Below are 17,154 nucleotides of genomic sequence, written 5' to 3' on the forward strand. Positions count from 1 at the left end.
ATGCCCCTGCCTCTGCTTCCCAAATACTGAGATTAAAAAGGCGTGCCTCGTTTTTTTTTTTTTTTTTAAAACATGAATTCTGGGATCCAAATCCAGGCCCTGTTTTCCCAGCAGTCACTTCCTGACCAAGCCACCTTTCCAGCTGCCGGACCTCAGCACACTGCTCAGAGCTCTGTTTGTGAGCCCCACATTCTGAGTCATCTGAGGAGCCCGTGAGACACGGACTGAGTGCCTTCTCCCCACAAAGCATGCTCTGGGGCTCTTTTTGCTCTAGTTGGGGGTGGGGATAGTGGGTGAGGTTCAGGGTGGAAACACTATGTGATCCAACAGTGATTTTTGCAAGCTGCTACTCTGCTGGGACAGAGCTCTGGGATTTGGCACAAAGAAACCCAGAGCTGAGCAGCCCCGCACCTGCAGCCCGGGGCTGGGCCCAGGGGAGGGGTGCCAGCAGCCCTGGCCCCCGGCCAGTCTACCTCTCTCTGGGGCACTGGATCAGACACAGCAGGTAACTAGCCAAAAAGCAGAGAGAAAGCAAAGGAGAAGACAAGACAAGGGGGAAAAACTAAAATTTGGACTGAAAGGGTCTTTTCAAACACTTAATCCTGCGGTGCTGAAGGCTGGCACTGGCCCCTGTACCAGCAAAACCAACTCCCTCAGCCAATGTGTTAAAGAGAAGGCCACTAATCAGCTAAATAGAAACCAGAGTCTGTCCCCATCAAGTCTCTTTCCTGTCACCAGAGGGATACACGGTGCTCTGCAATACACCCTTGGCATCACTTGGCAGGCGGCTCTATTGTGCTGAACACAGCCGTCCCTTAGGTTATTGTTTTTAATATCAGAAAGCGAGCTTTTCAGTGCCAAACAAATTCTGCAGCGGGGGTGGGGGGAGCTGGGGGGGGGGCAAAAGATATTCCAAGTGGTCTCGGCGGACCATCCACCAACTGCCTGAAAGGAGAGCCAACCCTCCTATGAGCTTCAGGAGCAAAGCAGAGGCATAGCAGGCCCAACTATTACCTAATGCGGGACCTGGCTCCAAGTCTAAAGGAGGGGGCGGGGGCTGCAGGCAAGGCTGAAGCACAAGGCACTCATGGCTCAGGGCCACAGATGATGGTCACTTCTGACCAGACCTACCTCCTGTCCATGTTACCGCTGACCATGATGTTGGGAGGGCTGTCCCGGAGGTTGACACAGGTGAAGTCACCAAGTGCATTGCCGAGCTTCGAGAGGCAGCGCTCTGCTTCCAGGCTATACACCAGGATCTGAGAGGAGAAGGGGACAGGGTGTCAGTCCCATAAGTCAGGGGGACGTCATACACTTTCCACTGTGCCACCATTGAGGAGTGAGCATTTCACTGTCCCCAGAAGATGCTCTGCTCAACGGCTTGGACACTTCCAGGCCACTGAAGCTAGAGGGGCATTGCTACTCAACTGAGAAAAGACCAAGAGAGGGAAACCAAGAGTTCCTTGGCTACAGCACAAGCAAAGGCATGAGACAGAGACGCAGGAACTGCGGGTTAGGCAGCCTGCTCCCCTCACAGCTGAACTGAGCGCTAGCCCCGTAAGTTTCCTGTTTGTTTTCCAGGAGTAAAGGTTACAGGTCACCAGCTGCTGGTCTGGGGTTAACTGAAGAGCTACAGGGGCTGAGGGAAGCTGCACCAGACACTACACTGAGCTACAGTCCAACGGCACCTTCTCCCCCACTCTCCCCTTGGTGAGAAGATGCCTGTGGGCTCCAGACAGTGCAATCCCCCTGGAAGGTCCTGTGCTGTTTCTCCAGCAAAGGGGAATAAAGGAGTCAGGTGTTTAATGAAGGAAATCATTAGCTCGACTGAAGGCATTCAGTTAACAGTGCATCGCCCTGGTCCCAACTTCATAGGGCCCAGGCCTCCTCACTGCACCTCTGCTGACTTCTGCTGAGCGACTCTGGCATTCCCATGGAAAGCATGCTCTCTCTCTCTCCTGGTTGACCCAGGCCTTAGCACTTCTGAGTGCAGATTCTTATGTCAGTCCTGAGAAATTCCTAACAAGTTAAGTCATCTCCACCATGGGAACAGTCAGTCTCAGGGCAGTACACATTTGCAATCCACAAGCCTTCAAGACTCTGTGGGAGTCTAACACTATGGTCACAGTAGTTAACTATTGCTAATACCGGCAAGAAAGACAGCAGAAGTCACAAAACCTTAACACCTAATGCACGAGCCAAGATGCGGCTAAGATGAAAAGTTCCTGACAGAAAGTTGGGGGTCTTGCTATGTGCCTCTGGCTGTCCTGGAACTCGCTCTATAGACCAGGGTGGCCTCAAACTCACAGACATCCCCTTACAGCTGTTTCCTCCCGCATGCTAGGATTAAAGACATGGCTATTACCAGCTCCTGACAGAAAGTTTTAAACAATTAAAAAATAACTAAAATGGTCTGGACATTGTCACAGTGGCTCCTGAAAGAGGGACAGTGTGTGTCTTGCACTAAGCAGTGTCTTCAGTCAGACCCTCAGGTGCCCTGTGCTCTATCTGCTCTATCTACGCTCTATCTGCTCTATCTACGCCACAAATACAACTACTGTGTGACAATTCTAAAAGAGCTATTCATTTCTTTTTAAAAAGTAACATTTTCTTTTGGTTTTTGGGATAGGGCTTCTCTGTGTAGCTTTGGAGTCTGTCTTGGAACTCGCTGTAGACCAGGCTGGCCCACAGATCCGCAGGCCTCTGTCTGGCCAGTGCACACAGCAGGGAAGCTGCCTACAGCAGCGGGTGGAGGCTCACACAAGTCAGCCGCAGCCTCCATTTTCTTTTTCTAGTTCTTTTCTGACAAGTGGATGAATCATTTCTGAGTGATGGAGGGAGATAATCCCCGCCAAAAAGACTCTGCAAATTCATCACAAAGACATCTAACTCAGCAGTCAAGTATTTCTAAAATGTTCAATAATTCAGCGGATCAGAACTATCCAAAGAGAACCTTTACCATTGCGTTTAGTTAAAGACCACAGAGATTGGAAAACACATTACCATCTCGAAGGCAGGTCTTCTACGCTACAAGTCCCTTAACGACCTTTACCATGGCTCCCTCCCTCCCACACTCTCTCTCTTTTAATAAGGTTGAGCAAATGGGACTTCATTTTATCTGATTGCCACAGACTAGTGATATCAATTATTCATGCTCACACTCCCTCTTGTTAAGACCATGCATTAGACTGATTTTTCTCTTTATTGCCCTGGTTGGGCGAGTCTTAACCCATGACCACTTGAGTTGTTCTCAGAGGTGTTCAGAGATGCTGGAGAGAAGGGGAAACTCCCCCCGGCTGCAATCTGGGAGCAGATGCTCTGCACTAATGTGGCCAGCGAGTCGATAGAGCGGCCACACAGCAAATGCAGGTTCGGCAGCGTTAGCAGCAATCATGGCACGAGCTTGCGCTACCATCGCTGTGTTCTGAGGGGTTCTCTCTGAAGCAAAGCCTGCAGACTGCTGTGTATCCTGAAGACATCTCCAAGAGCTGCACTGTGAGGTCAAGCCCCAGTGTCTCTGTTCTGTCTTCTAGGGGGATCAGGAGACCCCAAGTGAATGAGAGCATCCTCTTCATAGGGACTGGGCAGCAAGTTTCTATTTCTGTTATCCCCCCCCCCCCCCACACACACACTCCCACTGAGAGCTGAAGTTGTTTCTGATAAAGCATAGCCTTCGCATCCTGGCTTCCAATTACTCTGACTGCTCTCAAGTCTACTTTTAAAGATACATTTAATTTCAAATATAATGTATCTTATAGTAAATTATAAGAATAAATTACACAACAGAAGAATGTGGTGGCCCACTGTGATCCATCTTCAGGAAGCAACCCCTGAGAACAGTTTGGAAATAAATAAGTAGATTTTTGTGTGTGAGGGTCTGTCTCTCTTGATCTGCACATTCGAGTCATTTCTGGGTGAGGTTGGTGTTTCACAGCTGCTTCTCCACTGCAGGTAGCTTCGGTTATTTTGAATGGAGAACGTCTGTGTACACATAATTCCATACTGATAAGTAAGTTGCTTCTATTTGGTTTTTGATAAAACATTCAACAGCCGGTGACAAACATTCACGAACCCTCCTCTGTGCAGCAGGACTGGAGTGAACGGGTGTGGCGGCCAATGTCTGGCAGCTGAAAGAGCTGTGTCTGTGCCAGCTGCTGTTGGCCCAGCCATCCTACTCTTCCACACATGAGACCGGCCTCTTCTGGGACCACGGAGCCATGGTATTGCTATGTCCTAGCAGCTGGTGTCTCGAGCAGGAGGGGGCTGCTGTACTGGCCATATAGTCAGGAAGGGCATGGCCACAGGTCCAGTGTCTGCAAAGCATCAGCACCACTCTGGGCAGGAGGCCTGCATCTTCTTCCTGCAACTGGGTCTGTGTCGGGTGTCCAGAGGCTGCAGCTTTCCAGAAGACGGCTTCTACTCTCTCAGGGGGTGGGGCTAGTTCAAAGCCTGCCACCCCCTCCTCCATCCTTCGAAATCAGGGTTCAGCACAGCAAGTTCTTCCTAAGCCCGGGACTGACATCGCCCATCTGTGAGCATGAGCCACCGACAGACAGAGATGTCTTCAAGGAGCTTTGGAGACTTGCCGACAGAGAGCTGTGGTCATGTTCTGACAAATGCGGAAAGCAACTTGGAGTTTAATTTTACCAAAACTGGAAAGTGGCTGGCTCACCTCAGAACCCTAGCCGCCTTGGCAATGTGGTCAGCAGTGGACAGAGGCCTCTTCCCACAACAACCGCACTTCAAGAACCTTTGGAATCCAAGAATGTTGCCTGGGTGTGCAGAACGGGGATGGAGTGAATTCCAAAGATCAGACAGAGGGAGGCCAGGCCCAAAGTCTTAGAGACCGCAGACACGGCTGGCCCTCCCTCCCTCTCCTCACCGCCTCCCCCATCACTATGGTGCACACTTTGCTCTCTGGAGAAGTCAGGGTCAGGTGCCAGTTCTGAGCACAGCGAGCCAGCATCACGCTCTCTACCTGCAGCTACTCAAGAGTCCCTGCTCTCTCCACCACCCCTCTCCGCAGAGCAGGAGGTGTTTATTGTCAATGTGCTCATCTGGTGTTCCTGAGTGCCACCCTGAACTGTGTCATCAGCTTGCAGCTTTCAAACCTGGAGGGGAAACAGCCCCGAGACTGCGGTCTTGAAGGTCAGGTGCGGCTTTGTTAGCAAGTACCTTCACACAGTGGAGAGCGCAGTGCCTCCTCTGCCGTGGACGGTGCCATGGTAGTTATGCGGGCCTGCATCTGGCCAGGTGTGTGCATCTGTGTTTGGTGACAACTGGCTGGAGCTGGGAACCCAGCGAACAGGGCAATCACTCAGGGTTGGGTCTTTTCCTTTACTCCTTAACTCTTCCCTCCACTCTTGGGTGATCTTGAGGCTCCACACGGAGATGATGCTTCATCTTTGGGGCCTGACAAGGTGGCAGACCAGGAAGCCTGGCAGGCAGCTTCTCAAAGTGCAACTCGAGTCTGTTAGCAAACAGCCCTTTGCACACACGTTCTGTTCACTCAAGGAAGCAGTACAATTCATGGGAGCCCAAAGTGAGGGGGGGCACTGAGGCCAGAAAGGAATGAGGAAGCCTGGCCGGGGGCCGCTCTGGGAACACCTGTCAGTGCCAGGTGGGGACCCAGCATCCGGCAGCACAAAGGACATCACAACTGAGGTCTCTGTATAAAGCTGAGCCGTGGGGTGAAGGTGCAGCTCGGCTCGGCTGGGATGCACAATGCTCCTACCACCCAGAGCCAGCAAACCTCCGGGGCTCCTACACACCAACAGCAGCATGCACTCGCTCACAATAAAGGATGAACCCTCCAGTGGAGACAGACAGAAGCAGGGATGGGCTAACAAGGGTGGGAGTTTCAGGTAAAGGACAGAGTCAGTGTGTGGACAGCCGCCTACCGTGTGAGAGGGACACAGACTTGACATGCAGACAGTCGCCTACCATGTGAGAGGCAGAGCAAACTGAGTGCCTTTGAGAAAGTGAACCCAGAGTTCCTAGAAATCACAGGAGAGGTTCGGGCTAACACTGAGGGTGATCCAGAGAACAGGAAGCTAGTTTTGAACAGTTTCTCAGAACACAATGCAGCGATGCGGATGGGAGAGAGAGGGGCTCACAACACACATCTAACCTGAGCTCCACCTAGGGAACACAGACACTTTCCATGGGTACAGCTCAAGTGTTTTCTATGACTGAAAGAAAGCACAGAACTCTCCAACAGGAAAAATTAAAATAAATCCATATAGAGATGCCAGAGGGAAATCACAGGTAAGGTGTACTGTGGTTCTATTGTTTCTGAGACTGGGCTGGGCTAGGTTCCCAGGCTGGCTTGGAACTGGAGGACCTGACCTTCCAATAGCAAAGGAGGAGAAGTCCTTAGAGGGGTGAGCAGTTATGTCCACAGCCACCTTCTCACCTGCGCCAATGGATGTCAAAACCAGCAGTGTCTTCAAGGAACTGAGCGAACACCTATCAACCTAGAGCCATGGCAATCTGGCCATCACACTGGTCTTCAAGAGGGGAGGGAAAATGAAGACAGGTAGAAACACAGCCCCAGGCTTCACTAGCAAAGCAAATAAACAAAGGTCTGAGAGGTTGGGCGGTATAATGACTCAAGTGACTTTGTAGAGACATAACAAACACTGGCTACACAGCGAAATGTCAGCACGGTTGTGGGCAGTAACAGAACAAACTCCAAGCCACTATTTCAGTCAAATGCCAGAAATGAGGGAAATGTCCCATAGCCACCAAATGCCAGCCACACAGGCTGAGATGGGGACTACTTCTCTGGATTCCGGAGCAGTGTCTGGCACACTGCAGGCTGAGTGTGCACCACATGAGGGAGATGAAGCATGCAAGCCACATGCGTTGTCTGCCCATGGCCTAGAGCAGCACTGTCTTAGAAGAGACACACTGGCCGGTCTGCTGTCCATGCAGCAGGTTGGCTGTCCTGGGCAGTGCTGCAGCTCCCTGGGTGCAACTCTGCAAGGACAGGGTCACAGGCGCTCATTTTCATAATACAGAAGTCAGGCGGGGAAAGGCTACATTATACATCCTGGTAAAGGCAAGCAGGGCATTTATTTCACCATACAGCAAGGCGTGCACACGGCTTCACACACACAGCAAGGCGTGCACGCTGCTTCACACGCAGCAAAGTGTGCACTCGGCTTCACATACACAGCTAAGTAAACAACCTGGGAATTCACAGGTGAGCTAAGATTTTTAAAAAAGGATGAGAAAGATGGACAATTGGGGAGGGCAAGGAGGCTGGGAGAAAAAGTAAATCACACACAAAACAGCCAATAAGAAATAAAAAAGCAGTTAATATACATGAATAATGGATGTCTGATTTAAAAGCAGTTTACTCTGATATGATGTAATTTTTGACAACCAGCCAGAGACGATTTTAAGTCCTTGCCAGAGATAAGTCATCGCGTGAGGCCTGGCGCGGCCGTGTCTGTGACCATGTGGAGAATGACTTTCACCACCGCTCAGAGGTGACTTCACTGTTGGCAAACAGAGACCTGCCTCTCAGGTGCCCCGAGCAGCACCCCAGCAAGACACAGCACTTGAAGACATGGCTGCCCCACATGAGCACAGCCCCCCAACAGTTTCCATGACACGCTCTGGCACTGTCTGCACTCACTCACACAAAGGGAAGAAGCCTGGCTGCTTTTGTGTTTAAGTTTTAATTGGAGTGACAAGCCCAAAGGCCAAGATATTTCAGGGATGGGACAGTGTTGCTGAGCGTCGCCAGGCACTGGGCAGGCAAGGCCCGCACACACTCCCCACCACGTGCCAATGCACCTGCAACCCTGGCCGTTCCAGGCCTGGGCTCTTCCTGGGAAGGCAGTGCCAATCACATAGGCTTGCCAGGCCTGGGGCTTTGTGGTGTGGGCAGATGTCTACAAAGGACCAGACCGAGGCCAAACCAACACCTACTGTGACCTAAGCTTGAAAGGAACCAGAGTGAGTGCGTCCCTTGGAGTCCAGGATGCTGGTCCCCATGTCTCTCCTGACACATGCCCAGGCCAGTACAAGACAACAGGTCCTCTAAGAGCCCCAAGCAGATGTTGCTCCCACCTGCTTCAGAAATTTCTTCCACCACCACAGGGAAGAGGGGAAGGTGTGGGCACCATGAGCATGGTAAGAACACCACTAAGCAAACAGGGGATACTTGCTGACCAGCGCACGTTAGTTAGTTCCTAAGCAAACAGGCCTGAAGACCCACCCCTGCGTGGTACGCCTCACCACAGCCAGCGGCACAGTTCCTAAGTCTCCATAGGCGGCAAGCACATTTTCCACGTGGGCATGTAGGACAGGGTCAGTGCATGCCCTTCAGAGGGAGAAACCAAAGCTACGTACCAGGACACCAATTCTTAAAGTAAAACGGCAACAGTGTCTTAAATGGGAAGGTGACAGATGAAGGGCTGGTGATTAGCGCTCTCTATGGCCTTCAGACTAGGAAACTCGGGCATTTACCTGATTGCCCTTTCTCCTGACTAGCCTGACTTCTGTTCCAGAGGTTCAGAGGGCAGATAAGTGGAACAAAGGGCCACTGAAGGGGGCTGGGTCAGCAGAATAACCAGAGCCTTCTGTGTGGTGCTGACTCCGGACACGTCAGGGCCTCTGCACCTAACTGTGCAGCAGCAGGGTTGAATGTGAGCTTCAGGCTCACGTGCTGAGGTCAGGACAGGAACAGCAGGGGTGACACTGAGGGTTTTTCCTCTGAGGGGACAGGAAGGGACATCATATTCAACTGGGTGACACCTCTGGGCTGTGTAGAGGGACTCAGAATGCAGGTGTGGGCAGAAGCTAAGGTCTGATTTCTGAGGGCTTTGAAATGCAGGCTACAGGCGGGCAGCAAGGCCTCACCCACCACCATGCTTGGCACTGGCCATTTTCCTGATAAAACTGGAAATACACCTGGTGTATGTGCGTGTACCAGGGAGTGTGTGCGTGTGTGTGTGTGCGTGAGTGTGCGCATGCGTGCGTGTGTACATGTGCGTGTGCATGCACGCGCGCGTGCATGTGGTACAGGTGTGATTGTGTGTTTACGTGCATGCGCACCATGGAGAACAAGGGTGTGTGTGTGACAGGGAGTACAGGAACATGGATAAAGGTAGGAGGTACGGGTGTGTATGTGTGGATATGCCAGGGACAGCAGGGGTTCGGAGTGGGAGTGGGGTACGAGGATCTAGCTCTGGAGGCTTTTCAATGTGCATTTCAAAATCTCCTGTGAACAAGGCACAGGAGTTTCCAACCGCAGTTAACAGGGAGTGGAGCCCACAGCTCACTTCAGGGACAGAAGCGGGGCTGTGCCCTAGCCTAGGCACTGACAGACCCGAAGAAACCTGTGTGTGGAACTGGGGTTAGGTACAGTGAGCTGACCCCTATCACTGCACTATCCTTGAACTGGAGGGGAATGGTCACAGCAGGGCTGCCTTGGATAGAGGGCCCTCAGAGGACTTGCAGCTGCAGTTTAATACTCAGCAAACCTTATCACGCTGCCTGATTCCCTTAATTTGGCAAGTGACTGCTCAAGTGTAAGCTGAGCTAGAATTTCCCTCTGCCTAGCTGCAAGAGAATCCATCCTGCAATGCTGAGGGAATGTTGTGAGGAGTAGCTTGGCGTCCATTAGTACTTGCACAACTCAGTAACTGATGTTAGCGCTAACCCCACTCTCTAACCCAGGGCCTTACAGAAGATGGAAGTGTGGGCTATGTTAATATAGTCTTGTAAGTGCTGGTGAAAAGCTCAAGTCCTCTACTGTAACTGCTGTGCGTTATCTGGATACAGTAAACACTAGAGTAGTCAGAGACTGAGCCCGCGTAGGCCATGTGCTGTCCTTGCTCTGCCACTGCCACTGCTAAGCCATCAGTCTCAACTGTCTGGACTATGTGGGCCCATCCAGCTCACCCCACAGAACTGGGTTCACTCCTGGAAAGAGGCAAACATTTCCACCAGGCCCCTCCAGATCCTGCCTCGCTGAAAAACATGCTGATTTTTAACACTAACAAACCTAGCTGCTGTCTGGGCAATATTTACCCCGAGACTCATCTGGCACAAAGAAATCAGAGCCATCCCCATCTGTGCGAGGAAATAATCGCAACAGTCAAGTCCAAGTTCACAGCCTCCCATGTGTGTGGGATGGTGAACCAGAACAGGAATTCTACATACAATCAGGGAACCCACTGGGGGGGGGGGAAATCAAACCATAAATAAAAATCCAATCTTAATCCAAAAGCCTAATAAGAAGGACATCATATACTTCAATAAAATGCTTTATAAATTTGTTCAATGTCTTCAGAATACTGATGACTTTCTTCAACAATCAGTTTATGTCACAAATGTCAGTGGCATCCAACACTACGCAACAGTGTGCAGAGAGAAGATCTCTGAGGCGTGGCCCAGCCCTGCCACACGTCTCTACAGTGACTCGGCGCCATATTAGCTCTTTACATTAGTTCCACACGGCCCCTTCTTCTGAAAGGCCCCCTCTTGCAAAAACAGTCCCAGGAAAAGAAGCTGAGCTGTGCTCCCATACTTCCCATGAGTCACTGGGGCTCCCTTCCACAGGCCTGCTGTCTCAGCCTACACAACTCCAACTTCACTCCAATGATACAGGACTCAGGAACACCAGCCATGTGCTAAACATGACTCCAATTTCTCAATCGGAAAATCAAGGCAAGAAACTTGTCTGAAGTTTATCTGACTCCAAAAACCCTGCTTCACACCCTGGCAAAAGTCACTGTTCCCTGTATAAACCTGTATAAACCTTCTACTATGTCATTTCACCCTTCTAGGAGCCAGGGATCCTAAACCCACCAGGGATCCTTGCAAAGTAACAAGAAACATCTTCCACAGAACCCTCCACACTGCAGGGCATTAGGGATGCTCCATTCTGAGGCTTCAGAGGCCTGAGTTGAGTGGGGTGACTGGGGCTCTGTGGCAACACTTCAAGGTTCCATTATCTTTCATTATCGATAATAACAATGAGATCAGTTATCGGCATTATTTTAACACTAAAACCTGCCCAAAACAACCTTGAATGTCCATTTCCCATCCACTCATCTTTGAGACTGTCATCACTCTGGAAATTCCCTGGCTCAGTGTATCCACCTCCTCCAGAGAAAACACCTCTGCATCGCTGGGCGCTATTATGGAACACAGGTCGAGAGGCCTAAGGGAGAAACATGGTTGATTCATCTCTCCCCAGGACCCATCAGACCCTCAACAGCCGGCCCCGTGCAACTGGCTCACTCATATGACAGAATGTAACAATGCTGGGCCTTCTTCCTTGCAGAAAACTAGCCTCCATGAGTTAGCTAGCTATCAACTCCCCAACAAGAAAATCAAATACGGAAAACAAAACAAAACAAAACAAAGTTTTGGGTAGAATAGGAACACATTTTATACACTTTCAAATTTTCACTTATTTGTCCTGCCATGTGACTTATCAAGTCTCAATTCTCAGAAGTGGAAACCTCATCAAAAGAGAAGTTGGCTCTCTGCTCTGGCAAGATGTGGCCGAGTGTGCCCATCTGCAGTCACACTTTGACCCCCAAGGCTCCAGACAGACAGCTCACCTTGTGGCCAATGCAGACAACTAATCCCATGTCTCTTCCTGGCTGCACGGGGGAAGTCATTAGCTCAGAGACTTGAGCAATTATTTTCTAGCATGATATAAGCTACTGCAGCCCAAGCCAGCCTCCTTGCCCAGCACATTCTAGCCTGCGATGACTTCACCCCTCGCCCTGATTAGAATGCACGGCATGTGCCTCTTAATACGATCTGCCATCAAATGCCAAGTGCTTCAGAACTAAATTGGGAAATATGTCCAGATACATAGAACGATGCTAAGAGCACTAAGTGCGGCTCCAGCTCCCTTTATGAGGTCTGAGACTCATCGGCAGCATGGTGCTCCGCCCACGGCACCTCTGCCTCCAGCACCATCTGAACTAGGCAGCAAAGGGATTAATAAAGGTAGTGGGCTATTATACATGGCCACAGAAAGCAAAGCAGGACTGATGAATTCAGAACTATGACATACATACACACACACACACACACACACACACACACACACACAGAGAGAGAGAGAGAGAGAGAGAGAGAGAGAGCTCTATTATAGAGCAAGTGGGACACCCTCAGTACAGAGCAGTGCTGTCAATGTCACGAAGGAGCACACTGCTTTGACCCAGCAAGTCCTAAAGGAGGGGCTCACCTACAGGGGCTGATAAAGGCCACATCTCAAGAGTGGCGGGCTGCATGGGTAAGGCCACCCATCAGCTATGCTAGAAAGTTACAAAAACTGACAGTGAGCTCTATGATGTGCCTTACAAAATTACCTCAACAGACTACTCTCCAGGCAAAAACAAGATGCAAAACAGTAATGTAGAGGTCTACCATTTACTGGCCTGCACTTCCTGATCAGGCGGGCCCCGAACTCAGATCTGCCTGCCTCTGCCTCCAGAGTGCTAGGACTAAAGGTATGCACCATTCCATCCAGCTCCATCCACACTTTAAAGAGGGAGGGGTGGTGTTCTGCTTGGAAGCACATGGCCCACCTCAGAAGGATACACGAGAAAATGGGCAACACAAATTTGGCTCCAAAAACCAAATGGTGGTTGGGGGGGTGGAGCAGTGGCTCAGCTGTTCGGAGCCACTGGCTGCTCTTGCCAAGGACCTGGGTTCAGTTCCCAGCACCCACATGGTGGTTCTCAACCATCCGTGACTCCAGTCCCAGAGGTCCAACACCCTCTTCTGACCTCTGCAGGCACTGTACACTCATAGTACACAATATGCACGCAAGCAAAACATTCATCCACATAAAAATGTTAAAGATCTGACTTCTGAGGCAAAGGATAAAATATAAAGTACATGTTTATAGTCAAGGGAAATGCTGGGAAAGTCTGTCTGGCCACTAGGCCTGACCACCAAATGAAGCCTGGGAATAGAGTCCCACGGGAGTTAGCTGTGCAGAGCACTGACTCTCTCAGGCCCTTCCAGCATGGGCCTCACAGGACAGCCCTGCTCCCAAGCTCAGGCAGATAGATAGATAATCTTTGTAAATGGCTCATTAACAGAGTTCAGTCCCTTGATGGCCCAGTGTAGAGAGATGCCAGAGACACAATGATGTGGTGAGTATCCATGACGACCACATGACAGGCTGGCTGGCTTGCTGAGTGGACAGAGGACGGACACGGAAACACTATTATTCAACGCTCACACAGCCATGGTGCCTATAAAACACCAGTGTGGTCAGCATATGGTACAAGGACATTGTCTAGTGACAGAAACAGCACCCCTGGACGCGCCTACGGACTACAGAGAGTTATGGTCCCAACCAAACTGCATCTCATCTGAGTTCCAGCTATAGAGGCCAGAGGCATGGACGCAAGCAGCTCCCCGCCCCACGCCCCACGTGTGCACAGCTCCAGGCAGACCTGCTGCTAGGAAGCTCACAGCAACCTAATAAATGGCACAGTGGCTTGCACTGCCAAGCTGAATGCACATGGCCAAATGACAGTGTTCACAAGCAAACAGTCACTGAACCTCCATGGCATGGCTTAACCGACACGTACCAGGGCAACTGTGATTAACACCCAGTTGTTCCGAGGAAGAAGACACGGTGAAGATGAGAAGATGCTCCATAAAACTAAAGCACAGGGCCAACAGGTTGCTTCGTCCCTGTCTCTCTCCCCAAGTGGGTGGCATCCATGATGGAGAAACATCTCCAAGCTAAAGTATCTGTGCATTAATGAGGCACTCACAGAACCTCTGCATGACTGACTGCTCCTGTCAGAATGTGAATCGAGGGGCTTAGCAACTCACCTGTGGTCAACACACCCTTTATGATTCATTTTAAAAGAGCAACAAAAACTAATTAATGAGTAATTTGCAGAGCAGGGCATGTTTAAGCAAGAATTTTTAAAAAATTAATGTCTTATTCAGCTGGTTGTTAAAATCAGTGCTTTTCCTGGGTTGGGAATCCTATGAATAGAGGGCATCAATGCCCTGTTAGTAACACAGCATAAAGGAGGAGCCGAGCTGAGGGTGAGGCTCAGTGACAGAGCCCATGCTTACTAGCAAGCGAAGTCCTAGGTGCTCAAAGAGAGAACCGTTAAAAATACCCAGACTTCAAACAGCCGAGTGTTAAAGTCCACCACTGACTTCACTGAGAACATAAAAACAATCAAGGTAACTACACTGACAAACCGACAACCTGAACAACCAATCAAGTCCTTGCTCTGGGAAGCAGAGCCCTTCCAGAGGGGAGAAGGAAACAAGAGAAGAAGCCGGTGCCCCCTCTGGGAGAAGTCACTCTGGCGTCCTCGACAAGGGCTTCCCAGCTGGCAACGGGGGAGGGGCTGAGCCAGCACAAACTGCTGCCTTCCAGAGGGGCTTAGCTGCCACTTCCTATGTGTGGAAGTGGAAGCCAGGACGCTTCAGTTCTGGAGCACCACACTGTCCCAAACAGCAGCACCTATGAACCCTATGAATCCTACTTGACGGCACAGCTCAAATACATGGGGAAATGACTAGTATAAACTCCACTGGAGCCTGGGGTCCAAGTGTGAGCAGCGGACAAGAGGAAATACACCAGGGTTAAGGTGAACCAAGTACACCTCAGCGGAGCTGAAGCTTAACAGCTACTGCAGCAACCATCTACAAAAGGGAACAGGCGGGGCTGGAGAGACTGACACCAGCGGCTAAGAGCACTGGCTGCTCTTGCAGAGGACCCAGGGTCAGGTCCCAGCTCCAATGATAGCTCAAACCCACCTGCATGTAACTCCAGTTCTCTGACCACTAAGGGCACATGGCATGCATGCGGTGGACAGAAATACACAGAGATAAATGCCTCACGCAAATAAAATATAAGTTAATAATTTTTAAGAGAGAAAGACAGAAGGAGGTCTAGGCAACCGGATCATAGGGGACAGGGCTGGGCAGCTTATGCACAGAGCCTGCCTCTGCAATTCATACCACTGCTGTGTAGGAAAGGAGCCCTTGACTCAGCTCGGGTGTTTCTTCCCAGGGAGACCCTGACTGCCACTGGGGTCGAGAGCAGCAAACCAGAAGGAACCTAAAGTCAAACGAAATCCACGCATCTCCCCCATTCCCACCCGAGAGGGGTGAGTTCTGTAAACCAGCTGTAGGACTGAGGACTTGGCCTGCAATCGGGATGCTAAAAACCTGCAGTGATAAAACACAGCCGTCACCCAAGAGTTAACAAAAAGACTTTCTTCCATCTGGCTCACACACATCGTCAGGCACTTTCGTGCAGCTAATGACAATAGAAACTATGATGCAAAATTTTCATCTTATTTCCTAATTTTATTACATTACTGTGCACGTGTGCATGGGACACATGCCATGCTACATGGGTGGAGGTCGGAGGATAGTTTTGTGGAGTTGGCTCTTTTCCTTCCAGGGATGGAACTTGGGTCATCAGGCTCCTGTAGCAAGCGTCTTTACTTGCTTGGCCATCTCACCAGCTCTGCCTTAGAAGGTGGTTTAGCAATGACCACCTACACGTTGATTGCATATCCTACAGACAGACTGCACAGGGGTCTCTGCAAGTTGCAGTGTGTGGTGTAGGGTTCTCTAAGGTAACCCAAACAGTGAGAGTGGCCTACATACATGTACACTAATGAGAGCATTGGCTACATAGCCTACGAGCTCTAATCACACACTGGAACTCTAGGGCAGAGCTGGGACATGAGACACAAAACACTGTTTGAGGCACACTTGCTGAGTAAATGCTAGGCACAGAATAGGGCACATACCATGACCCCACGTCTGCAAAGAACTGCCCCTTGTCGACAGATGTGTCTATGTATGCTAGATTCTTCTGCATAGACTCTGGAAATCACTAATAATCAACCATGTGTAGTGAAGGAGCTACTCTTCATCTCATGTTCCACTTACTTGCTTGGGTTTTTCTGCCATGCTAATACACTGCCCTGACCAGTTGAAAACAAAAGAGTATCCAGAGTATTAACACAGCGCCAGGTGCACACTGCTAATCTGAGCACTCGGGAGGAGATGGGGCAGGAGGCTACATAGCGGGTTCAAGGCCAGCCAAGAACATGAGAGACCCTATTTCAAGTAACTAAACCAAACCAAGATGAGCTTAATTTTCCAGCTACTTTAAGAAAATTAAATCCATGTTCTTTCTTGCTAATGTTTGAGCCACTGCTTCCATACCTTGTTCCCTTCATACACCCATCCCAGACTCTTCACCCCAAAGGCAGCTTGGGTGGCTGAGACATCCAGACATGTGGCAGGCTGGCCGTAGACATAATGGAGGGTTCTGGCTGAGTCCTCGGCCTTCAGCAGGTACACCAGGTCCCCAGCTGTGGCTATTGCCACGGGGTACCTTCCAGTATTCGGGACTATTTCCAGGTAGTCAACCTGCAAAGAGAGGAGCTGTTTAGTTACCCACAGTCATCTTGACTCGTCAAGAAAGGAATTTGCCCTGTACATCAGGGAAGAGGCCCATCTCACAGAAACAGTTGGGCACAGGGATCATTTACAGGGGATGAACATGGCTCCTGCCCAGATGAAAAGACACCTGTAACAGCGGAAGCACAATGCACTCTGAGAAGGAAAGCCACAAAGGTAAGTCCATGGAGACATCATTTTGCACCTGTCGCCCCACGAGGATCGGGAAGTCAGAGGTTAGAGGTTACAGAGCTGGAGGTGAGCAGGGGACATAATTCAGTCCAACTCCTACTCCCGAATGACCAACACAGCGCCAAGCTCACCAGGAGTCCCTCTAGCAGTGCTTATAGATTCCTGCAGTCTGTCACCATGCAGACATGACACAGCCACACAGCAAATGCCATACAACCACAGGAGAAAACCTGTGATCCAGTGGGATTGCTGTGGAGAAGAACTGGGGGGGGGGGTGACACAAGGGAGCGTATTCCCAGCAGGCTACCCACAAAATTCTGGCAGATGGGTGCAGCTTTAATGCACTTGGCTCAGGCGTGGGTAGGTCTGGTCACAATGGCTGTCTTCAAGGTCGGAAGCAGGCTGTGGGATGGAAAGGCATTTCCAGCTGTTAGTTTCACTGGATCTTTTAAATCCTGAACACAGCAGTGTCTAGAGCTATTGTTTGTTTTGTTATTTTACCAGAGAGTGAAA

At 50.4% G+C, this 17,154-nt stretch overlaps 1 protein-coding gene across 1 annotated transcript in view; it reads right to left on the reverse strand.

Annotated features, from left to right (window-relative positions):
- Positions 1 to 17,154, reverse strand: part of Fbxw8 (F-box and WD repeat domain containing 8) — an 86,963-nt gene that overhangs the window by 12,922 nt on the left and 56,887 nt on the right. Inside the window, exons 7-8 of the mRNA XM_051176519.1 lie at positions 16,213 to 16,419; positions 1,132 to 1,259 (exon numbers count right to left, since the gene is read on the reverse strand). Of these exons, the coding sequence (XP_051032476.1) occupies positions 1,132 to 1,259; positions 16,213 to 16,419 (335 nt within the window). The remainder of the gene's footprint in view (positions 1 to 1,131; positions 1,260 to 16,212; positions 16,420 to 17,154) is intronic.

Source organism: Phodopus roborovskii, unplaced genomic scaffold (genome assembly GCF_943737965.1).
Source record: "Phodopus roborovskii unplaced genomic scaffold, PHOROB, whole genome shotgun sequence".
NCBI classification, from domain to species: domain Eukaryota; kingdom Metazoa; phylum Chordata; class Mammalia; order Rodentia; family Cricetidae; genus Phodopus; species Phodopus roborovskii.